At 40.9% G+C, this 23,019-nt stretch overlaps 11 protein-coding genes across 11 annotated transcripts; 5 read left to right on the top strand and 6 right to left on the bottom strand.

Moving 5' to 3' along the window:
- Nucleotides 1-98: 98 nt before the first annotated feature.
- ENO1 (phosphopyruvate hydratase ENO1) lies at nt 99-1,412 on the bottom strand (the record flags this gene model as incomplete). The annotated part of the gene is made up of 1 exon (XM_018365354.1): nt 99-1,412. The coding sequence occupies one exon, from the start codon at nt 1,410-1,412 to the stop codon at nt 99-101; it is 1,314 nt and encodes a 437-aa protein (XP_018222454.1).
- A 1,607-nt stretch (nt 1,413-3,019) lies between these two features.
- Nucleotides 3,020-3,802, top strand: PUP2 (proteasome core particle subunit alpha 5; the record flags this gene model as incomplete). Its single annotated transcript, XM_018365353.1, has 1 exon — nt 3,020-3,802. The coding sequence occupies one exon, from the start codon at nt 3,020-3,022 to the stop codon at nt 3,800-3,802; it is 783 nt and encodes a 260-aa protein (XP_018222453.1).
- Nucleotides 3,803-3,988: 186 nt separating this feature from the next.
- Nucleotides 3,989-5,308, bottom strand: GCN5 (histone acetyltransferase GCN5; the record flags this gene model as incomplete). The annotated part of the gene is made up of 1 exon (XM_018365352.1): nt 3,989-5,308. The coding sequence occupies one exon, from the start codon at nt 5,306-5,308 to the stop codon at nt 3,989-3,991; it is 1,320 nt and encodes a 439-aa protein (XP_018222452.1).
- Nucleotides 5,309-5,952: 644 nt separating this feature from the next.
- Nucleotides 5,953-6,558, bottom strand: NOP19 (Nop19p; the record flags this gene model as incomplete). Its single annotated transcript, XM_018365351.1, has 1 exon — nt 5,953-6,558. One exon carries the CDS (start codon nt 6,556-6,558, stop codon nt 5,953-5,955), a length of 606 nt encoding a protein of 201 aa, XP_018222451.1.
- A 2,201-nt stretch (nt 6,559-8,759) lies between these two features.
- On the top strand, nt 8,760-11,102 carry RIE1 (Rie1p; the record flags this gene model as incomplete). The annotated part of the gene is made up of 1 exon (XM_018365350.1): nt 8,760-11,102. One exon carries the CDS (start codon nt 8,760-8,762, stop codon nt 11,100-11,102), a length of 2,343 nt encoding a protein of 780 aa, XP_018222450.1.
- Nucleotides 11,103-12,927: 1,825 nt separating this feature from the next.
- On the bottom strand, nt 12,928-14,328 carry MGA1 (Mga1p; the record flags this gene model as incomplete). Its single annotated transcript, XM_018365349.1, has 1 exon — nt 12,928-14,328. The coding sequence occupies one exon, from the start codon at nt 14,326-14,328 to the stop codon at nt 12,928-12,930; it is 1,401 nt and encodes a 466-aa protein (XP_018222449.1).
- A 297-nt stretch (nt 14,329-14,625) lies between these two features.
- Nucleotides 14,626-15,087, top strand: DI49_2212 (uncharacterized protein; the record flags this gene model as incomplete). Its single annotated transcript, XM_018365348.1, has 1 exon — nt 14,626-15,087. One exon carries the CDS (start codon nt 14,626-14,628, stop codon nt 15,085-15,087), a length of 462 nt encoding a protein of 153 aa, XP_018222448.1.
- Nucleotides 15,088-15,663: 576 nt separating this feature from the next.
- SOL4 (6-phosphogluconolactonase SOL4) lies at nt 15,664-16,431 on the bottom strand (the record flags this gene model as incomplete). Its single annotated transcript, XM_018365347.1, has 1 exon — nt 15,664-16,431. The coding sequence occupies one exon, from the start codon at nt 16,429-16,431 to the stop codon at nt 15,664-15,666; it is 768 nt and encodes a 255-aa protein (XP_018222447.1).
- Nucleotides 16,432-16,735: 304 nt separating this feature from the next.
- On the bottom strand, nt 16,736-17,461 carry CPD1 (2',3'-cyclic-nucleotide 3'-phosphodiesterase; the record flags this gene model as incomplete). The annotated part of the gene is made up of 1 exon (XM_018365346.1): nt 16,736-17,461. The coding sequence occupies one exon, from the start codon at nt 17,459-17,461 to the stop codon at nt 16,736-16,738; it is 726 nt and encodes a 241-aa protein (XP_018222446.1).
- A 721-nt stretch (nt 17,462-18,182) lies between these two features.
- BRF1 (transcription factor TFIIIB subunit BRF1) lies at nt 18,183-19,949 on the top strand (the record flags this gene model as incomplete). Its single annotated transcript, XM_018365345.1, has 1 exon — nt 18,183-19,949. One exon carries the CDS (start codon nt 18,183-18,185, stop codon nt 19,947-19,949), a length of 1,767 nt encoding a protein of 588 aa, XP_018222445.1.
- A 419-nt stretch (nt 19,950-20,368) lies between these two features.
- Nucleotides 20,369-22,672, top strand: SDA1 (Sda1p; the record flags this gene model as incomplete). Its single annotated transcript, XM_018365344.1, has 1 exon — nt 20,369-22,672. One exon carries the CDS (start codon nt 20,369-20,371, stop codon nt 22,670-22,672), a length of 2,304 nt encoding a protein of 767 aa, XP_018222444.1.
- Nucleotides 22,673-23,019: the final 347 nt, after the last annotated feature.

The following is a 23,019-nucleotide window of genomic DNA, read 5'->3' as shown; positions in this document are numbered from 1 at the left end:
AATGAATAAACTAAACTATTCTAAGAAAATGAAATAAATGACAAAAAACAACGAGGTGTTTTTTTTTCTGGGACTAAGAAGATTTAATCAGGAGCTTCTTATAATTTGTCACCGTGGTGGAAGTTGGCACCGGCGAAGACAGCGTTGCTACCTAATTCTTCTTCGATTCTCAACAATTGGTTCAATTTAGCCAATCTTTCGGATCTAGCTGGAGCACCGGTCTTGATTTGACCAGTTCTCAAACCGACAACCAAGTCAGCAATGAAAGTGTCTTCAGTTTCACCAGATCTGTGGGAAACCATGACACCCCAGCCGGCGGCGAAAGAGTCTTGAGCAGCCTTGATAGATTCAGACAAGGTACCGATTTGGTTAACCTTCAACAACAAAGCGTCAGCGGCCTTCTTTTCAATAGCGGTGGCAATTCTAGCTGGGTTGGTGACAGTCAAGTCATCAGCAACAATTTGAATACCAGCGGTCTTGAAGAAGTGGGACCAAGCTTCCCAGTCATCTTCGGCAAATGGATCTTCAATAGAGACAATTGGGTACTTCTTCATCAAGGAGTGGTACATGTCAGCTAATTGAACACCAGTCAACCACTTAGATTTGTCGGATTCTGGGTTCTTGAAGTCCAAGTCGTACTTACCGTCCTTGTAGAATTCAGAGGAGGCACAGTCCAAACCGATTTGGACCTTACCGTCGTGGCCAGCAGCCTTGATAGCGTCAACAATCAAGTCCAAAGCTTCTTCAGCAGTTTGGATGTTTGGAGCAACACCACCTTCGTCACCGACGTTACCGGCGGAGGAACCGTATCTTTGCTTAGCCAACTTCTTCAAGTTGTGGTAAACTTCGGAACCGATTCTCAAAGCTTCAGCGAAGGTCTTGGCACCAGTTGGAGCAATCATGAATTCTTGCAAAGCCAAAGCACCACCAGCGTGGGAACCACCGTTCAAAACGTTCAAGAATGGAACTGGCAAAACGTATGGAGAAGTCTTAGACTTGGACAAGTCAGCCAAATGCTTGTACAATGGGACGTTCTTTTCAGCGGCAGCAGCTCTGGAGGCAGCCATGGAGACACCCAAGATAGCGTTAGCACCCAACTTGGATTTGTTGGCGGTACCGTCCAAAGAAAGCAAAAAGTCATCGACGGCCTTTTGGTCCTTGACGTCTAAGTTAGCCTTGACGAAAGCTGGAGCAATGACGTCGTTAACGTTCTTGACAGCGTGCAAGACACCTTGACCTAACCACTTGGATTTGTCACCATCTCTCATTTCCAAGGCTTCGTGGACACCGGTGGAGGCACCAGATGGGACCATGGATCTGAAAACACCCTTTTCGGTGGTAAGTTCGACTTCGACGGTTGGGTTACCACGGGAGTCGTAGACGGATCTAGCGTAAACTTTAGAGACAGCCATTTTGAATTGTGTGTTTGTGTGTTGATAAGCAGTTGCTTTGGTTATATTATAAACTAACTAAGAATAAATAAAAGAATAAGAATAAGTGAGAGAAGAAGAAAACAAATTCTGTATTCACTGCGATTAGCAAAAGCTATTTATATGTTGAACGCCTGGAGATCATGTGTGCCAAAAGGCCACAGTGTCCGGGGGAGAAACCTACCTTAAGGTGTCCAAGGATCACGGAGAACTCTTGACTTGCAGGGTCGGCTAGCTAAAACTAGGTGAGGTGACAAGATTTCCATACAGTTTGACCTTGAGACGTTGCTGCTAGTTGAGGCTTGCATATTGTGCATACTGCAAGTCTCATGCTGCAAATTAAAAGAAGATCGCTCAGGTAATCGCTCAATTAGTGGATGTCGTCAGGGGCGTGGAAGCGGTTTCTCATACTGAGGAAAAGGGCCATCCGCACTGCGCGGTGTGTGGGCGGAGTCTAGTGGAAGCTCGCATCCACCCGTAACCCGGCCCGGAAGCGGCAATTAGTTCACATATTTGGCGTTTAATTTCCCTTTCGGTGTGGCGTCAGTAATGATTTCGGTCCGTTCCGCGGTCATGTGAGAATTAGTGACATTTTTCGTGCACTGCGCTAAAAGACTGCCTTGACGATCGCACGTGCCGGCCATGAAAGATGTTTTTCATTAATGTGCCGCACCACGACTTGTGCATGCATCAAGAGAGGTCTCGGGTTGTCATTGTGCGGGAGCCGCTTACGCCCGCGGTCAACATCCGAGTAGTGGGAACATCCGACGGCTTCGATGCAGAAACCCGGCCAAATCCTCCGCCCATTGTCTGTCGGTTTCCACGGCGTATATCAGTTTTGCAGTTATGAGAAGGCGAAGGAAGGCTTATGGTATGCTTGTTTGAAAGAAAAAAAAGAGATGTCTTCCCACAAACTAGTCTTGGAAAGTGAAAGAAGATGTTGCTGGAGGGTTATCTTGTCTCTGTGATGCGGCTGCACGCGCCAGCCAGTTTTTTTCAAAAACTAGGAAATAAGCATTGAGGGTAAAAAAGAATCTTGTTTTAACGCCGAATGATATACAGTAAGAAAACTGGTGCAGCTTTTTAGGTCTTCTGGATGCCTGTAATCTTAGTGTGTGTTCCCTCAAGTGTGTCTTTAGTAACTACGTACCAATGGGTTGTGATAGCCATGTCTGCATTGCGTTCGGCGCCGTTCTGCATATTTCCTCTTTTTTTATAATATGTTCCACTTTTTCATGGTTCACTTGCGTTTCTAAGCCTAAATGTAAAATTAGAAAAAAAAAATGGAACATATTGATAAAAAATGTATAGCCAAACCCATCGAGATACAATATATTAATGGACGATAGTAAGAGTCCGAAGGGCCATAAAGAAAACAGAGTCCGTTATGAGCCTTTAGTGGCAGAATGACATATTAGAAGAATAGCTGAATGTCACGTTATACGAAACCAACTTTCTAGCATACAAGGATGTTAGAAACTAAAATCGGTGGCAAAAGATTAGGCTAGGAAACCGCTTAAGAGCATTATAGAGCAAAAGAAAAGTCAAGAGGAACCTAAAAGCTCATTTGAACAACACAATTAACAAATATGTTTTTAACTAGAAGTGAATATGATCGTGGTGTAAGCACATTTTCTCCAGAGGGTAGATTGTTCCAAGTTGAATACTCTTTGGAGGCTATCAAATTAGGATCTACAGCAATTGGTATTGCCACGAAAGAAGGTGTTGTACTTGGTGTTGAGAAGCGTGCCACCTCTCCACTATTAGAATCAGACTCCATCGAAAAAATTGTGGAGATCGATCGCCATATCGGTTGTGCAATGAGTGGGCTCACAGCAGATGCTCGTTCCATGATCGAGCATGCGCGTACCGCTGCAGTAACACACAATTTGTATTATGATGAAGACATCAATGTCGAATCCTTAACACAGTCAGTTTGTGATCTTGCTCTAAGGTTCGGTGAAGGTGCCTCTGGAGAGGAAAGACTGATGTCGAGACCATTCGGGGTTGCCTTATTGATCGCTGGTCATGATGCGGATGCTGGCTATCAGCTTTTCCACGCAGAACCATCTGGAACCTTTTACCGTTACAACGCTAAGGCCATCGGTTCTGGTTCTGAAGGTGCCCAAGCGGAACTTTTAAACGAGTGGCATTCTTCTTTAACTTTGAAAGAAGCTGAGCTTCTTGTTCTAAAAATCCTAAAGCAAGTCATGGAAGAAAAACTAGATGAAAACAATGCGCAATTGAGTTGTATAACAAAGGAAGACGGATTCAAAATATATGATGACTCAAAGACTGCTGAATTGATAAAGGAATTGAAGGAAAAAGAGGCCGCGGAAAGTCCAGAAGAAGCGGATGTTGAAATGTCATAAATATAGTTACATAAAGATATATACAAACGTCACATTAACAAAATTAACATGGGAAGAATCTTCTTGAAAAAAAAAAAAGGGAAAAGTAGCAGGACTGCAAGTAATTAAATCGTCTATCAGTTATCACAACTTTTAATTTCACGGAAATAAGTGCTGGGAAAGATTAGTAAAAGCTGTCTATAGCCATTAATCAATCAGATGAGAATATTCGGGTATTTCCTTAACTTTGTTGTTGAAGAATTTCTCCAACCTATTAGCATACTTGTAGTAAGATGTGTTTTCACCATTGTACAGTCGACAATTATTAAATACCAGCCTGGCATCATATATGAAGTCTTCCATCTTTTGGTATTTATTGTTTTCTAATTTTATTTCCATCGTGCTCAAGTCCATTGGTTCTTTGATAAAATCATAGTAGTCAGGCACCTCTTCTTTATTAACTGGTTGTAAGAAAGGCCAGGCCGCCGCATGGTTTTGTAATTCCGTGAGGATATTCTGTATTGCTGCATCGTGAGGACCACGTTTCGGACGTTGCGCCAAGGCGTCCATTTCGGGGGTCCAACCAGCTTCTTTTAAACCAGGAATAGTCATCGGGTCAATTGGTTTGATATTGCTTAAGTCTCTGAATTGGTCTAGCCCGGGCCTTACAATGTGAGATTTAGAAATCGTCCTTATTTTCCTTCGTAGTGCCGCTTCCTGGAGTAGCAGGATCTTACCTGCATCTAGATATCGTATTCTCGGTAACATAGAGCATTGCATCAATGTACCGCCTTCGTAATCTTTAATATACCCCATCCATACACTTTTGTCTAAGGTGATCTCTTTTGTGAAGCCTTGCTTCTTGAAATAACCGATCGCATAATTATCCGCGTATGTCAAGAAATATCTTATATTAGAGGTATTTCTGACGTAGTCCTTTAAGTGGTTCATTAAATGCGCACCATAACCTCGAACTTGTTCTGTGGAACTAATGGCACAAAACACAATTTCCGCAAATTCCCTCTTATCAAAGGGCCGATACGTTATACCACCTACAACAGTCAATGGTTTCCTAATGACAGCCATTGAAAGATGACTCCGGTCATAAACCAACCTGGCAATATATTCTTTGGGCATCTTTGGTAATTGCTTCTGAAAAATGTTTTTTAAGCCTGTAAGAACCATCATGTTTTCTTTGGAATTATCATTATTTACCACCCTAAATTCGATTTTCCCTTCATTTTCCTCGACCACACTGGGTCTTTCTTTAAATGTGTATTCAACACCATCGAATTCGAATTTGACAATCCCCTTTTCCACATCTGTAATGACTTCAGATCCTCCAATTCTTTCTGTTTCCTTCCCAAAATTTCCGTTATTCACTTTGTCTGTGGCTTCTTTTCCATTGGGTCCATCCTCTTCTGGTTTTGTGTCTTCGTAGTCATTTTCTAATTTTACCCGTTTGACTTCCGGATCCGTCGTAGCCTCATCTGATTGATACTTTTCAACCTGATGTTTTGCAACCATCTAATGTAGATTATAAAATTAAGCTAACTGGAAACTTCTTGGGCGGTTCCCGGTCTGCTGTATATCAATTTTTCAATTATATTGACCACTCGATTATACATTATTACACAATGTTTATTCGCATTTGAATTCGAAAAATCGAGAAACGTATACAATGACATACATACGCTTTACTGGAAAACGAAAAAGGATTTTAAGTGTCAACATACATCGATACTCACAGCTACAATAGTGAGGATAAACTACTAAAAAAACTGCCTAGAGTGCTTGAGAACGCACAATTCTACATAGCTTAGAGTCGCAAATTAGTCGCTCTCCCTCTGGAAAACACCGCAAGTAGTTACTTGATCCATAGTCTTCAATAAGTTAGAACAATACGGAAAATGCATATGAATATTGACGAAAAAGGACTACGGTAGAAAAATCGATGAATCTTTGCTGTAGTGACTTGAAATTTGTAGATATCATACATCCGCCTCTGGTTACTGCGCTGAATGCTTCTTATTGTAATATGCAAGTGGCCTTTGGTACCGACTTTTGAGTCGACCTGCTGCCGAATAGTTTTTTTGATAATAACGTAAAGCTCTGCAGGAAATGAACAGGAAAAGATGATAATTACGCAGAATAGCGCCAGTATCAAGTTTTTAAAATCGTTTACGATTTTTCTTTTTCTTATCAAAGAGTAAACCAAATGTTTTTTTCGTAGACTTCTGCGGCACCCTTTCCACATCTATATCATCTTCGTCACTAGAGCCGTGGAAGTTGGGAGTACTCTTTACCGGCACCTCTTGTTTCTTTCTTAATCCTTCTTTTTCACCTTTCCTCATTTTTCTTTTTAATGCAACCATAGCTTTAGTATCGTCTTTAGTTATCCTGTACATGTCGTTTCGTTGTAATCCCTGATCGTTTCTTTTCTTTTTCTTCGCCAACGAACTAACCTTCTTGTCACTCTCAATGAACTCCCCAATCGTATGTATATCTTCTTTGGCAGATAGGTCGTCTTCCGTCTTAAAATGTAAACCAGATCCAATTTGAACAACAGGGAGTTGAAAAAAGGCCTTCTTGCTATCCTCCAACTCCTTGTAGTCCTCTAACAGTTTACCATGTTCTGGATCAGTGTGAACTTTCCCTCTGTCGCATTCCTCTGACTCTTTTAACCAGTCTAAGACCGTAGCTGTATTGTTACTGAAAGTTGATTGAAGTTTGGCTTGCAAATTGAGCCTCTCTTGAATATCTTTGGCCCTGCTCATACCGGATATCACAATAGAAAATAAGACGGGATCCTGTCTGTTCTAAACGGTACTTTAATTATGAGAAGAGATTTTCTTCAACTTCAAATAAACCTAAAATTTTTTTGTATGTCAGTTTTTTCAACGATGGCCAAGCTCATCGCTGAAAAATTGCCCGCAATAAAGCACAGAAAGCAAATCTTCAAGAGGAGATGGATTAGTTGCAATGCCTCGGATCACGATTGGCTCGCAAGCATCACCGAGGTGTTGAGAAGTTTACCAGCATGCCGCGGGCTTAAGGTACCCGCTAACAATGAGCTAGAAAGGCAACGTTTATCCAAAATAAATTTTTTTTATGAGATCAGGATCCAACACCGGCAAATGAGATGAGCTTCAATAAAAAGGCCTCTTACAAAAGCGAAGAGAGATTTACTTCCACTTAATTGGGGCCTCTTTGCGGATCTGTCCAAGGAATTGTACGAATTTTTGAGTCTTGTGCCCCTTGTTTTTTCTCAAAATGCTAGCCTATATATCAAATATTCATCGGACTACGCACGCTACGAAACTAGCCTTACTATTGCTTAATAATGATGTAATGCCTTCCTTAATTTGATTTTCTTCTGAACGCTCGATAGAAAATCTCTGGAATTCAGTATATCTCGGAGAAATTGTAGCAACTACCAAGAGCAAGAGCAAAAAAGTACGTCCTAGTCGTTTTTTAATTGTTAGATGGTGTTGATTAAAGGACAAACATCAAAGAGATTACTATTTCTTTCCTTTTTCGTGTTTAGTTATTTTACCCTCGCTAAAACGGTGGCGACAACCTCGGCGGTTAAAGACGAAGAGTAGACATACGAAATATAGAAACTTTGAAGACGGCTTTGTACACCCGAATAGAGACTACCATGTATTCCCACATTCCCTTGATTTGCTACTAAGGGAAGGGTTTCAGATTTCCTCTTTATAATGATAGTATATCTTATTACAACGGGTTAGACGGAATGGCGGCTAACTTTTTCAGCTGTTCATGCATTCCATATGACGGTATCCAATAAGACTGCTCTCCCTACCTAATATTCGGTGTCAGATAAGCAACCCCAAGATCATACGATGCAGAAATTTGTCTACTTTAGGGAACGTAGCCTCACGATTCCAGGAATGGGTTTAAAGAAAAGTTGAGAGCGAAATGCTAAAATTTCATAAATAATAAAGCAAGGACTAACAATGGCATTTACCTTTGTCTTCGCAATCCAAAACATCCAACTTTCCGAGGATACAAACGTAAACCAGTATCCGGAATTGCCCTTTCATAAAGGCTGCTGTAGAGGCGAATATTGGCTTCTACGGTTACCAGGTGAACGGAAGATAAAAAAGAAAGCAAAAAGGAATGGAGCAACATATAATCATTCACGAATACAAGCATATAGAGGCTTGCGTATTGTTCCGGACAGTTCTTTTTTGAGATTCCATAATTCTCGATTGGTAAGAAGAGGTACATTTTTTTGCATTCCCGAAACTACGCTTGCTATTGCCCCGATAGAAAGAAAAACACCGCAACCTTACAGTTACGGGGTAAGGAACCGGAAGTTATTTAATCATGTTCGGGGCTAAGGTTTACATAATCTAGAATTATCTAGAGGTTTGAGATGATTAATGTCTTAACCTAACTAGGACGCAGGGAAACCCCATGGAACGCGGTCGGTTAGTCAATTTCCCTTGGTTTAATCGACACCCCCGGTCCTCATTAATCGTACGGTTCTTGTCCCGCTGATCCGATTACTAGCCGAAGACCTAAAATTGGCGCTTGATTCTATTTGTTCTCTTCCCGGGAATAGCAGAGCAAAAGGCAAAAAAACAGTCGGAGTTCCCTATTGGGCGGGATTTGGTAGATCTCTTCCGTGCATAAAGCCTGCCGTTATTCGTTATTTCACGTTATCATTTTCTTTGGCCAACCCTGCGCTATATATATATCAAGCGCAATACAGAAACTTCCCTTAAAAGTAGACACGTACAAATCAATACATTCAAAAATCGCTCTTGCCGAATCGTTACATTTCCTGATTTATTCACTGTTTCAAAGAACTGCAACCAATCAAGAATACGGTATACTCCAATTTATAAGGCCTCCCAATAAAGGTCGAAACCCAAAGTCACAAGTTTTTCCTAATCAATAGTTACATTGCATCTCAATTCAATCAAACTGCAAATAGAAATTTACGAACATGATTACCCCAGAAGAAACATTTGACGAAGCATTATCCAGTGGCCCTGAGGATACAGACATTTACAGTCAACAAACAACAGCAAGTGTAGAATGTGGAGATCAATCACTAAAAAGCGAAAGAAAAAGTTCTACGGGGTTACAGCTGGAACAACTCGCCAATACAAATTTATTGACTATAAGAATCAAATGGAAACTACAAGAAGAAAATGATTTCAATAAATCTAGAATAACTGATGTGATTATGGACACAATACAGCATTATAAAGGTATTTCTGTGAACAATGCTGATTCGGAGGCATATGAATTCCTTGCAGATAAAAAAAGACTACAGATTCTCGAGCAAAACAAAGACATTTATCTTTACGAGCATGGAACACAAGAATACGAAAAATCTTTCAAGGATAGCGAAAATGATGAAGAAGATGATTGGAAATATGATACTGTTTTACAAGCACAATTCAAATATCCCAGATCTTTGGAAAATACATGTGCAGATATCTCAGAATTACTGAGAAGTGATGTTAATGCCCAATTTCTTGACAAATGGTCCATAGGTGTAAACAAGCATGCGTTGACGTACCCTGGAAATATATTTGTCGGGGGGATTGCAAAAAGCTTGTCTATTGGCGAATTAAGTTTTCTTTTCTCAAAATACGGACCCGTTTTGTCGATGAAATTGATTTATGATAAAACGAAAGGGGAGCCTAATGGATATGGTTTTTTTTCTTACCCTTTAGGTTCTCAAGCCTCACTTTGCATCAAAGAACTCAATGGTAAGACAATAAGTGGGTCTACACTATTTATCAACTATCATGTCGAAAGGAAAGAGAGAGAGAGAATTCACTGGGATCATGTCAAAGAAAACAACAACGATGATAATTACAGGTGTCTTTTCATTGGAAATTTGCCTTATCATAATCCAGAAAAGGAGGAATCTTTAATTACACCAAAGGATGTTATAGATGTAATTAAAAAGGAGTTATCCAAGAAGTTTTCAGACTTTGATATCATTTCATACTATTTCCCCAAGAAAAGTAATGCGAGAAGTAGTAGCTCGGTTAGCTTCCAAGATGAAGGATCTATAGACTCGAACAAAATGTCCAATATTACAAATGGAGCTGCCCAAGAAGAAGATATGTTGAAGGGTTATGGATTTATTAAGCTTATTAATCATGAACAGGCACTGGCTGCTATTGAGACATTCAATGGTTTTATGTGGCATGGAAACAGACTCGTTGTTAATAAAGCCGTTCAACATAAGGTGTATAATAACCACAATAATCATGATAAGCAATCCTCAATTAGTAACCATACCGATATGGAAGCCTTTGAATTTACCAATAGTCCAACGTACGATTACAATAATTATACATATGATGGATACTATTTCAACAATATCAAGATTGGCAACAGTAATGACAGCTCCAATGGACGGTACTTTGACTCAGTGAAATCGACTCCTGTAACAGAAAAGATGGATTTGTATTATCCTCCAAGGGAATCCTTCAGTGAGGGTCGTGGCCAGCGTGTGCCAAGGTTTATGGGCAGTAAATACGATATGTACCAATACCCATCCGCTTCTTGTGGCTTACCCATACCAATGAGCAACCAGCAGGAATCAAACCTTTACGTGAAGCACATTCCTCTTTCTTGGACGGATGAAGATCTATATGGCTTCTACAAGACCTTTGGAGAAATAATTAGCGTTAAGGTCATTACTGTCGGCGGTAGCAAGAATAAATACCGTCAACAATCGAATGATAGTTCTTCAGATAGTGACTTACCGGTGGGATCATCAAGAGGTTATGGATTTGTTTCTTTTGAAAGCCCGTTGGATGCAGCCAAGGCCATTTCGAATACAGACGGTTATCAGGTGAGCAAAGATCAAGTGTTATCCGTCTCGTTCGCACAAAAACGTGGTAACTTACCTTCTGGCGACGATGACGATCTATCTCAAACTGATGAATCATCAAACTATCAAGGTTCCCAGCCACAGAATGAATATCATAAATCGTATCCAACAAAGTATAACAGAAAGTTCATGAACGCCTTGATGAACCAGAACCACCCACAACAGCAAGTCTCGAGAGAAAATTATTTCATGCAATATCCTACTAATAGTTCAAAAGCTGTGAACAGTTATAACTTGATAAGCGCAAATCAAAACAACCCAAATTGGATGATGCCAATGTTTCCATCGTTTGGCTTCATTCCACAAGTGCCGCCAGTCCCTTACATGATACCTCCCCAAAATCCAACATTAAATCATATTCCTATAATGACAAACGGTAATAATGAAGAAGAAGAGTTTTCCAATGCTAATTATTCTATGGATTTTTAAAATTTACCAAACCTGGTACATTTTCTTATCTATTACATTTTTCCCTGTGTTAGTTTTTTTCTTTTTATTTTCGTATATTTTATTCGTATTTTTATTATTCATACTTTTATTACTCAGTTCTTTGAGTTTAAAGGATAGTAATTACTGGTTGATGTCATATTCTTCAAAGACACACTTCTTATTAATGCAGTAAGGTAGGGGGAGATGGGCGCACAAGAACAATACGTAACATCTTATAATTGATGCTGACTTACTATCTGTTGAATAATCAATTCAGGAAGAGGCATTCAACTGTAGTGGCGTATTTCCAGCATCGGAATACTTGACTGCTTTCAGAAATGCTACACTTTTCGCAAGCTAGTGAATATCATTATCAAAGGATACTTTGCTCCACTCGATTGTCGATTGACAGAAGCAATGGTGAGAAACTATACCGGCAAGCAGCAACAATAGCAATTGTAGGCAAAAGCAACCAGAGCGAGAACCTTACAAAGGTTCTATCATAGCGTTTGTGCTCATTTCCTGTGGTAAAAGTAATAGGGGCTTTGCTACAGTTAAAAGCGATATCCCTTATACTTTTCGCTAAAATAGCATGATCAAGCTGATTTAAAGCATGTGGTTTTTGCCAAAAACCTTGCCTATATTAAGAAATATATCTCATCTCTACAAGGAAAAAACTTAAATTGACAATATTACAACCATCCTCGAATTATTCAACCTTTTTTTGCAATTGTATGTAAAAGTTTTTCAAGTGAGACGTTATTAGGTTTCGATACCGAGCAAACAAGAACACAATTAGCTTAAAATGTCTGGTAATAAGAAACAAGCGATACTGTTTATCCTGATTACCGCTAGAGTTCAATGTGTGTACTGAACGAACTACACCCTCATACTTTTTTTTTGCTACCTGTATCCTATTTTCGGTCTTCCTGCATTTTTTTTTATTTTGTTCTTCATCCCAATACGGAAAGCTGAAAAAATTACATCTCCATGGAAGCGCTCTCCGGATGCATCTAAGAAAATGCTTTAATCTTAAAACTTTAAATGAATCGCCAATAACCTAAAAAGCCTCGGAGAAGAAACTCCAGGAGGTAACATAATCACAAACACGTCCGAATGCTTTCCTATAGCAAGAAAGCAAGGAAGAGGCTCCTCGCAGGGCATAAAGTAGGCATCAAACTGTACGCAAGAACGGACTAAGAGGAATTTCCTTCCTTCAAGAACCTGTTTCAAGATTTTTAGGCAGAGAGCAAAAGCGGACAAAGAGGGGAAGGGAGATGGGGGGAGGTGCTTGCATGCGAGAAAAGTACGTGGCAACAATCTTTCGGGTGTTTAGAAAAGAAAAGCGTAATGCAACTAAGTTTATTAAAGTTAGCTCCTTCTTCTGAAAGACGGAAGCACGCGAGGAGAAAAAACCTAGAAAATGAAACAGAAAACGAAGGATAGAATACAACGAGTTTATTGTTTACGTTTTCCTGTTTTTTTTGTTGAAATGTTAAGCGGATCCTTCTCAAAAGATCTGCTGTGCTCTTTCAATTTGAAATTTTAACTTTTTTTCTTCGGGAGAACGGTGAAGAGCAAATACAGCGGAAGAGAAAATTGGCTAAAATTTACGTTTAATTAATATTTTAAATTTTTATACTATCAAGCACAGCTTGTAATTTTTTTTCTTTCCGTTTTTAACTATGTACATTCTTTTCATTTGTAGCTAAATACGCAAAATTATAGAGAATGTCTTGATTTTTTTATACCTCCACTGACTGTTTATTTATGGTCTAACAGAACCAAACATTACATTTAACGCGTTATATCCAGGAAAATAAGGTCAGTAAGAGGCAGATTTATTTGCAGCTTCGCTTTTCGTCATTATAGGCATACTTTTAGGGGTGATGGTGGAAGTCAGTGGTGTTAAGGATGAAGAGGTGTTTGTAGTTTCTTGTAAGGGCAATGGTATCGTCCTGAAAGATTGCATCGACGTCCATTTACTTTCCAACTGTAATATTTCTTCCTTAGAATTCTGTAAAAGAGACAAGCTTGTTCGAAGATCTTTATTCAGGGCCTCGTTCGTCTGTATATTAAGGTCTTGTTGCGGTAAATCGCTTGTATGCCTTTTTACCAAATCAGTAATTGTAGATAAAGAGTTCTTCAATGTTTGTATATGGTTGTCCAAAGACTGTCTTTCACTTAGGTCATTTTTTTTCTGTAATGTTACATTATTGTTACACACTGCCAAACTAGGAGAGTCAGAAGCAGAGTTACAACCAGAATTGGAAACAGAGTTACAAACAGAGTTCATTGTAGGAGGGATTGGTGAAGAATAAGATGAATATGATGGGGCCATAGGAAGCTGTTGCGTGAAAGAACCTGGATGAAACGGCATTGGGTAATTGACGATTGGCAAGGTAGTAGTAGCCTTCAGGTCATCTGTCGAAGATAACGTTCGAGATTTTTTCATTGGAGGACCCGATAGCGATTGCGAAGAAACCAATTGTTGCTGCTGCTGTTGAGGCCGCAGCACGTCATCCTGTGAGGGAAATTGGTTGGGATAGTCGTAAGAATTCATCATTCTTGCGGAGATACTTTGCCTTCGCATTATATTGACCGTTGGTTGCTGAGGAGGCAGTGAAGACATAACGTAGGGTCCATTATTTAGTTGCTGTTGTTGCTGCTGTTGTTGTTGTTGTAAGTACATTTGCGGTGGGCCTTGAGACAATGAGTAGTGGTGTGCGCCATTACTCATAAACATGCTCGTGGGTTCCGTTGAGGCGCCACGAGCAGGTTGCTGAGAGAGGACGTTCAATCTTGACGCGTCGACATAACTGACAGATATGGGCGACAGAATATTTTTTCGTTTACCATCTTTGCCCACACCGGTGCTTTTCCTTTGAATTTTATTCAAGACACCAGCATTGGCTTCTTTGAAGAAAAATCCAGATGGGTGAGTGAATTTCCATTCAACAAGTTCTTTAGTGTTGCCGTTATTGGTGGAAGTTTGGTCAGGGGAAGGATGCGATAGCTTATGGAACCCGTACATGTGCAATTGACGAACAAAACTGTTCACGTTGCCATGCTTAAAATATCGCTTCAAAACATGTGTGCTGAAGTTAGGGTCATACGGTTTCAGAAAGAAAACCATGCTATCCGTCGGAGACCAATATATCCATTGGTTTACCTCCGGTTCCAAGAGAATTGAATGGAGCTGGTGAACGAAAGTCTTAGGCTGCATGTGGGCACCGGTCCTCTATTGTATGTATGTTTTTTTATTTTTTAAACCGAATTCAGTACCTGGATAACGGTTACTCGGTCAAAAACGCACGGAAAGATCCAGATCTTAGGCAATGACGACCTATTATCAACAGTGGTGTATAAATGAGTATATATATATAAATATATTTATAAATATACACCACAAGACAATTCAAGCAGCGACGTTTAAAGATAGCCCCCAGAGGAAGAAAGACGCAACCGAAAGGAAAGCATGGAAAAGCCTTGAGCAATTCATTACCTGATTACTCTAACGCAAATGACTACCCTAAACGTGATAAGTTTGTTTTTTTCTTCGATATGGGTATCATCTGCCTTCTGCTTACTGCGCTACAGACGAACAAGTGGGGAATTTTTTTTTTTCGGTTCTTCCTTTTCCTTCTCGAAAAAAAGCTTAAATGTTTCAAAGACAAAAAGGAAAGCTACACCAAACCAGCGTAGAAGCCCACCGCTGCAGAGACGGAGGCGCAGGCCCGTGGCCAATATACGTAACAAGTTACTCAGGGCGGATCATTTCACGTCATACGTAGGCGCGGATATGCACCAATCTGCAAATCTCGCAGCCCAGCGCGAGCCAAAACCAGAACGGGCCCTCGGTGCTAAGCCGGCCCGCCCGTTGTTGACGCACAGATCTATGCGCAGGCTTTCTCGGGCGGTCCACGGAGTATTTCCGTTCACCCAAAAGACAGGAAGAAGGGGGGGGGGAACAAGCCAGGGGTAAGGGAAGGGAATGGGAATTACCGGCGTGGCTAGTGTATTTTTGCTCCGCGGCCTTCCGCTCCGCCGCCTCCTAGACCGTAGGCGGAGCGGGCCAGGCCTCATTCTCGACCTAAGAAACGCTGCGCAAGCTGACAAAGGGGCAAAAATTGACCCTTCCATGCAGCTGGCCCAGAGCATTTTATCATTGCGCGCTCGCTAGAAAACCCTGTTGCGTCCCTTATGTAATTATCGTATGGAAAAAAATTACCCATTCATGCTGTGTGCGGGTGGTACGGAGTCATTATTGACAAGATAGACGCAACGCAACGCAACGCGAAGCAACGTAACGGCCTAACAGAGTCGTACGTAGGTTGTTTTTTTTTTTTTGACGCTACACACGACCCGCAGAGGATGTCTTGCATATGTAATTTTTAAAGTTGGATTCCTTCTCCGGTATCCCCTTTCCCCTTTCGGTTGGAAGTCTCTTCTAGAAGAGTTAAGTTAAGCTTCTGAGTAAGCTTACACCACGGCCGCTGTGGAGAAGAAAAGTTATTATTTATTTATTAGTATTTAGTTAAGTTTTAGGGGGCGATTGCGGCTAGCAGTCTTGCGGGATTAGTGCGCCGGCGGCGTCGTCTAAGAACCATGTAACTCTGGTTCCGATCATTTCATTGACCAAGACACTGGGGAGCTCGCTGTTCTTAATGATCAGAACATCATGCATGATGTCCTTCTTGGAACTCCCCCTGGCGAGGAAGCAAACGTTCTTGGCGTCCGCGATCACGGGCAGGGTGATAGTGATCCTGTTGCTGGGCGGTTTCGGCGAATTGTAGCACCAGACTACTTTGCGGGTCATTTCTTCCACGAGGTAGTTGAATTCTTCTCCGGGGAACAAAGAGCATGTGTGTCCGTCGTCGCCACATCCCAGTAGGACCAGGTCGAAAGAGGCCGGCAGCAAAGACGCGTACTCCTCGGCGATCTTCTTGTTGGCCGTCTCGCCACCGCCGATCAAGGACTGGTTGATGGTGTACACGGTGGGGCCCAAATTCAATTGGTCGCCTTTGTGCACCAGGGGGTCCAGAACGGTCTTCTTGAACTGGCCGTAGTTGCTCAGCGGGTCTTCAAAGGGGACTAGTCTTTCATCGCAGAAAAAGATTCTCCATTGTGGCCATTTTATATGCGGGAAAGTGTCTTTGTCGTTCACCAGGCCTTCGTATAGCACTTTGTTCATAGAGCCGCCGCTAATGGCGATATTGAACACTGCGTGTGAGTTACCCGCTAACGCCGAGTCCTGCTTCTCAAGGATATACTTTCCAAACTCATGTACCAAAGCGTTGCTTTCCGCAAATCTCTGTAATTTCACCATTGTTTTCTAGGATTATGTGGGATCGTTTGTTTGATTGTTCTTGCAAAAGAAAACCTTCTCTTTTTTTCGTTTTTGCAATTTTGGCCATCCCTCTTCATCACCTCTTAAATATCGTGGGTCTCGCACTTTTCTCTGCTTAGGGAGGCTTCTTTTTTCGCAAGGGATACAAAAATCCCTTGCGAAGGCAAGCAGATACTACGTAAATCTCTAAGTAGCACATTTCAAAAATTGACAGATATGGAAACAGAACTTGCTAAATGATTACTTATAGTATGTACACATGCGCTTTTCTCTTTCCGTCCTACTAGACATCCACGCGTCCGAGTACCACCCACTCTTCAACAGGTCCCACGCAGTTCACGATTTTGAATGTACCTGGGATGTTCCAGGACAGCGACGAAGAGATGTCGAAGTCCCATCTTATCTGCACCTCGTTGGACCCGTCAGTGTTTCCAGAACCCTTACTTTTCTCTCTTGTCACCAATTGCACGTCCAAGGCGTCTTCGATTCTCTGTTGAACTACCCGCAACGATGCCTGGCTCACTGGACGAATATCAGAATATAGCAGCGAGACGTGTGGCTGAAATTCTTCGTGTACCCACGTAGCGGCACGGCTACTTCGTGTCTCAGTATCTATTTCAACGTACATCTCCCTCATGATCTGCGCTATCCCATAAAGTACATTATTCTGGTTACACTCAAGTACAATTTTCTTGAAATACCCTTTGCCTACACTACACCCGTTGAATGAAACTAGGGGCGCTGCAGCAGCAGCATGGGAGGCTTGTGCCTTGTGTCCTTTCTTCGCGGTCTTCTGGTGGGACCTTACCGATTGAATAGCGGCCGCACAGGAAGTAAGGATCTTGTTGACATCGTCTCTATTGTTACATACCAAGTGAGACGTCACTGTTATGTGAGGCTCAAAGACCGGCGAGTTTGGGAAAAGTGTTTGAAATGAAAATATGAGCATTTGCAGCGTCTCGTAAGCCACTGACCCCTGTGGTGGACAGTACCATAAAGCTATCGCCATTCTCTTTCGATATTAATATTTGGAAGTATTTATTACAGGTATAAACGGAAGTTAGCAATAAAAGAGCGGGTGAGGGGAGGGAAATCCAATCTAGCTGTCGCGTGATTCAAAGCGAGTTTGAAATGTCTTCTAGTTTGCTTCTTGGCTCACTCATCAAATCGGGTTTCCTCTATTAAACTTCATTGGCCGTATATCATCTCCATCGGATCTAGCTTCGCAGACCAAGAAAAAAATAAATCCCCCTCCCCGCCAAGAATTCAATGAATTTACAATACCACTTGAGTGAACACATACAGAGTGGAAATGACCATCAACGTAAAAAAGTGACAGGTAGGGAGTCATCTCATCTGTTAGTCCGTGCAAACGCAATACAGCGCTTTAAGTAAGAAGAGCTTGTGCCTACTCACGTTAGCAAAGAACATTCTTGACCGTAGAAAATGCACATCAGCCTACGAAGAAACCGGTGTGCACGAGGGGTTAACTTCTCTGCTTGATCACACGTCTTCCGATAGGAATGAAGCACCTTGCTGAAACGCCAACCTTAAAGGCTCAAATTAACTTTTTGATTTTGCGATGCCCTTGTATAGTTACTGTTACAGACTTTCGCGAAGCATTATTTGTAAAAAACAAAAAACAAAAAGCTTGAAGACTGTATTATGAAGCAGATCGAAAACAAGCTCATTGGTAAACAAGAAAAGAAGAAGTCAACGATCATAAACCGATGCCTGTGTGTAAGAGTTGTCACGGGACAGAATTCGAAAGAGACCTTTCCAACGCTAATAATGATTTGGTTTGTAAAGCCTGTGGTGTTGTTTCAGAAGATAACCCTATCGTGTCGGAAGTGACGTTTGGTGAGACGAGTGCAGGGGCTGCTGTCGTCCAAGGTTCATTTATCGGTGCAGGACAAAGCCATGCCTCGTTCGGTGGTTCCAGTGCTCTCGAATCGAGAGAAGCTACTTTAAACAATGCGAGAAGAAAATTGCGTGCTGTCTCTTATGCTTTGCATATCCCGGAATATATTACCGACGCTGCTTTCCAATGGTATAAGCTTGCACTGGCTAATAATTTTGTGCAAGGCCGGAGATCCCAAAACGTCATTGCGTCATGTCTTTACGTGGCATGCAGAAAGGAAAAGACTCATCACATGCTGATTGATTTCTCATCGAGATTACAAGTTAGCGTATATTCTATTGGTGCAACATTTTTGAAAATGGTTAAAAAGCTACATATTACAGAATTACCGTTAGCGGATCCATCTTTATTCATTCAACATTTTGCCGAAAAATTAGATCTTGCTGACAAAAAGATAAAAGTGGTTAAAGACGCCGTGAAATTGGCACAGAGGATGTCTAAAGACTGGATGTTTGAAGGACGTAGACCTGCCGGTATTGCGGGGGCATGTATTTTACTAGCATGTAGAATGAATAATCTGAGAAGAACACATACGGAAATTGTGGCCGTTTCACATGTTGCCGAGGAAACATTACAACAGCGGTTAAACGAATTCAAAAACACAAAGGCAGCAAAACTGTCCGTCCAAGAATTTAGGGAGAACGACGTGGAAGATGGTGAGGCCAGACCACCTTCATTTGTAAAGAACAGAAATAAGGAGAAAAAGATAAAGGATACTCTGGATAAAGAAGAAATGTCTCAAACTAGTGAAGAAGCATTGAACAAAAATCCGATTTTAACACAAGTGTTGGGTGAACAAGAGCTATCTTCCAAAGAAGTTTTGTTTTACTTGAAGCAGTTTTCAGAAAGAAGGGCTCGTGTTGTAGAAAGAATTAAGGCTACAAATGGAATAGATGGCGAGAATATATATCATGAAGATTCTGAAGGAGAAGGTGGGAAGCGCAGAACATCTGACGTCGATGCTGAAGAAGAAGAAAGAGACGAGGAGAATGAACCTGGACATAAAAACAAAAAGACAAAGACAATAACAAAAGGAAAAGGAAAAGAAACCGGTCATTTTCAAGATGCCATTGATGGCTACTCCCTAGAAACAGATCCATATCGTCCTCGTAATTTGCATTTATTACCCACATCAGACGCATACCTTTCTAAGGTCTGTGACGATCCCGACAACTTGGATGATGTTGATGATGAGGAACTTAACGCTCACTTATTGAACGAAGAAGCCTCTAAATTAAAGGAGAGAATATGGGTTGGCTTGAATGCAGAATTCTTGCTAGAGCAAGAAAGTAAGCGATTAAAGCAAGAAGCTGACATTGCTACTGGTAACACTTCGGTAAAAAAGAAGCGTACGAGGCGCAAGAATAGAAATGACGAACCTACTAAAACTGTGGATGCAGCTGCAGCTATTGGGTTGATGTCAGATTTACAAGATAAATCAGGGTTGCATGCAGCATTGAAAGCAGCCGAGGAAAACGGTGATTTTACAACTGCTGACAGTGTGAAGAATATGCTCCAAAAGGCAAGTTTCTCTAAAAAGATTAATTATGATGCTATCGACGGTTTGTTTAGGTGACCAATAGGTTGAAAAAGCTAAAGTAAAGTAAAGTAAACAACAAAGCTAGACGATAAGAACATCTCCGCCTTCTTAGTTTTATCTATCAGGAACATGTTAAGTGAAAACACAAGAATTTTAGAGGACGCGGTTGATTCTTCACTATGCGTAACTACTTAATTTCAAAGAATTTCGATATACGATCATTATTATTTAACTCATTGCTGTCGGGTAAGGCAGAATACGTTTTCGCTTTTTTTCCTTTCTTTTTTTTGGTCGGCTAAGTGAAAAATTTTAAAGTCATCTCATCGCAAAATAGACATTGTATATGTAGTAGTTAAGAGGATTAATAGGAAATAGGTTATCTGATTCGTTAACTCGTTAGTGTTAATCTGTGTATTAGGAAAACTATCGATAAAGACGACCAAAAGACATCAAAGATGGGTAGAAGAAGCAGAGCTGCTATGCTCCCAACAAATATTATTCTTTTGCAGAATTTGGTAAAACGTGATCCAGAGTCCTATCAAGAGGAGTTTCTTCAACAGTATGCACACTATGAATCCTTGAGGGACATATTTATGCTAAACGGTCTTACCGGTGGTGATTCTGCCGCCGCTACTAACGGGCTGGTTGTAGGAAATGGTTCATCTACAATGGCAGGGAGTAATGGTACCACTATCAGCACTTCAACCTCTCAACTTATTGAATTGGTTGGTTTTGTATCCCAAGTTTGTTCATGTTTCCCACGTGAGACTGCAAACTTTCCCTCCGAATTAAAGCAGCTTCTATTGGAACATCACAAGTCATTGCCATTTGAATTGAAGGAAAAAATCCTAAGTTGTTTAACAATGCTAAGAAATAAAAACGTCATTACCGCTGAGGAATTGATTCAAAGTTTGTTTCCATTGCTGGTGGCCTACTCTTCCCATGGTAATTCCCTTGGTGCCAATTCACATGCTAAGGAGTTAAGAAAAATCATCTATACGAATTTAATATCCTTATTGAGAAGTTGTAACACTAGTGGTAAGAACCAGAAATTAAACAAATCCACACAAGCAGTTTGCTTCAATCTGTTGGACAAACCAGATTCTCAGGGTGTTTGGGCTACAAAATTAACTAGAGAACTTTGGAGACGTGGTATTTGGGATGATTCAAGAACTGTAGAAATTATGACCCAAGCCGCTTTACACCAGGATGTTAAGATTGCCATGTCAGGTGTAATGTTTTTCTTAGATGCTGATAGAGAGCGTGAAGAGAATTTTGAAGAAAAATCGGATGATGAAGATGGATTCGATTTGGATGCGTTAAAGCATAAAATGCAAGTCAACAAAAAATCAGGTAGACGTGGTAAAAAGCTAGAAAATGCCATAAAAACTGTTAAAAAAAAGCAGAAGAATGGTCCAGGTACTCCACAAGGTTACTTGAATTTCAGTGCCATCCACCTTTTGAGAGATCCACAAGGGTTTGCTGAAAAACTATTCAAAGAACATCTTTCGGGTAAAACGAAAAACAAATTCGACCTCGAACAAAAAATATCTTTGATGCATTTACTATCAAGGCTAATTGGTACACATAAGTTGATTGTTTTGGGCATTTACACATTCTTCTTAAAATATCTAACTCCAAAGCAAAGGGATGTTACTAGAATTATGTCAGCATCTGCTCAAGCATGTCATGACCTTATCCCACCTGAAGTTATAAACGTCATGGTTAGAAAAATTGCCGATGAGTTCGTATCAGATGGTGTCGCCAATGAAGTTGCTGCTGCTGGTCTTAATACCATCAGAGAAATATGTTCTCGTGCACCATTAGCCATCGATGAAATCTTGTTGCAAGATTTGGTAGAGTATAAGGGATCTAAAGCTAAAGGTGTTAATATGGCTGCCAAGTCGTTGATAGCGCTATATAGAGACGTTGCACCGGAAATGTTGAAGAAGAGAGATCGTGGTAAGAATGCGGCCATGGAAGTTCAAGGAGCCAGAAGAGAAGGTAAAGATTCAAGAAGACCACAATTTGGTGTTGAAAACAATGTCCAAGGGATTGCTGGTATTGAACTACTAGCTAAATGGAAAAAAGAAAATGGTGACGAAGATGAGGATGAGGATGCAGAGGCTAACTGGGAAGTAGATGCCGGCGGCCAAGACGGAGAAGTCGATGGTGAATGGGTCACCATGGACAGTGACAAAGAATACGAGGTCAATATGGAAGATAGTGACGAAGAAAAGGATAAAGCTGACGAAAAAGAAATAGATTCCGACTTGGAACTAAGCGGCGACGATGAAGATAAAGAAGAAAAGAAGAAACAAGAAATTATGGACATGGATCCTGAAGCTGCCTTCCGTGAAATTGCTTCCACCCGTATTTTGACTCCTGCCGATTTTGCCAAGCTACAAGAATTGCGTAATGAAGACAGTGTTGCTAAAATTATGGGTGTTCACAAGCAGGACAGACGTGAAGAGCTAGTCGATTCAAACACACTAACTGGTCCTATCAGATACAAGCAGTCACGTGAAGAAAGATTACAAAAAGTGCTGGAAGGTCGTGAAGGTAGAGATAAGTTCGGTAGTAGACGTGGTAAGCGTGACAATGTTCGTTCCACTACCAATAGAGAAAAGGAAAGAAGAAAGAATTATGTCATGTCCATTCACAAGAGATCCGTCAGAACTAAACAAAAAATGTCATTACGAGACAAACAAGTGGTGTTGCGTGCACATATCTCCAAACAAAAGAAGAAGGGGTACTAGACAACTTCTCCTCAGAGCCATATTCATATACATACACATATATAGATATACCCACTCTTTCATATTGTACAAGAACTCGGTTACCGTGGGTGGAATATCGAATAGATAATATACATATTGTACTTTTTTCCTCTCAAAATGCACAAAGTATGTTGACCGCAATGGCATCGGAAATTTTCGGATTTCCCCGCAGCGCCGGAGCGAGCGCTCTAAAAGTTGGTTTGTCTTAGTTGCCGTGCAGTCAACGTCTTTGAGGTTTTATATAAGATCGGCGTTTTCCTTATCGATATTTCGAGATTCTTTCTCGAAGAGGAAACACAGTAAGCGAAAGACAGAAAATTCGAATA

This window comes from Saccharomyces eubayanus, chromosome VII, assembly GCF_001298625.1.
Source record: "Saccharomyces eubayanus strain FM1318 chromosome VII, whole genome shotgun sequence".
Lineage (NCBI taxonomy): Eukaryota > Fungi > Ascomycota > Saccharomycetes > Saccharomycetales > Saccharomycetaceae > Saccharomyces > Saccharomyces eubayanus.
Note: the sequence above shows the minus strand (reverse complement) of the source record. Positions and strands in the feature narration are given on the sequence as shown.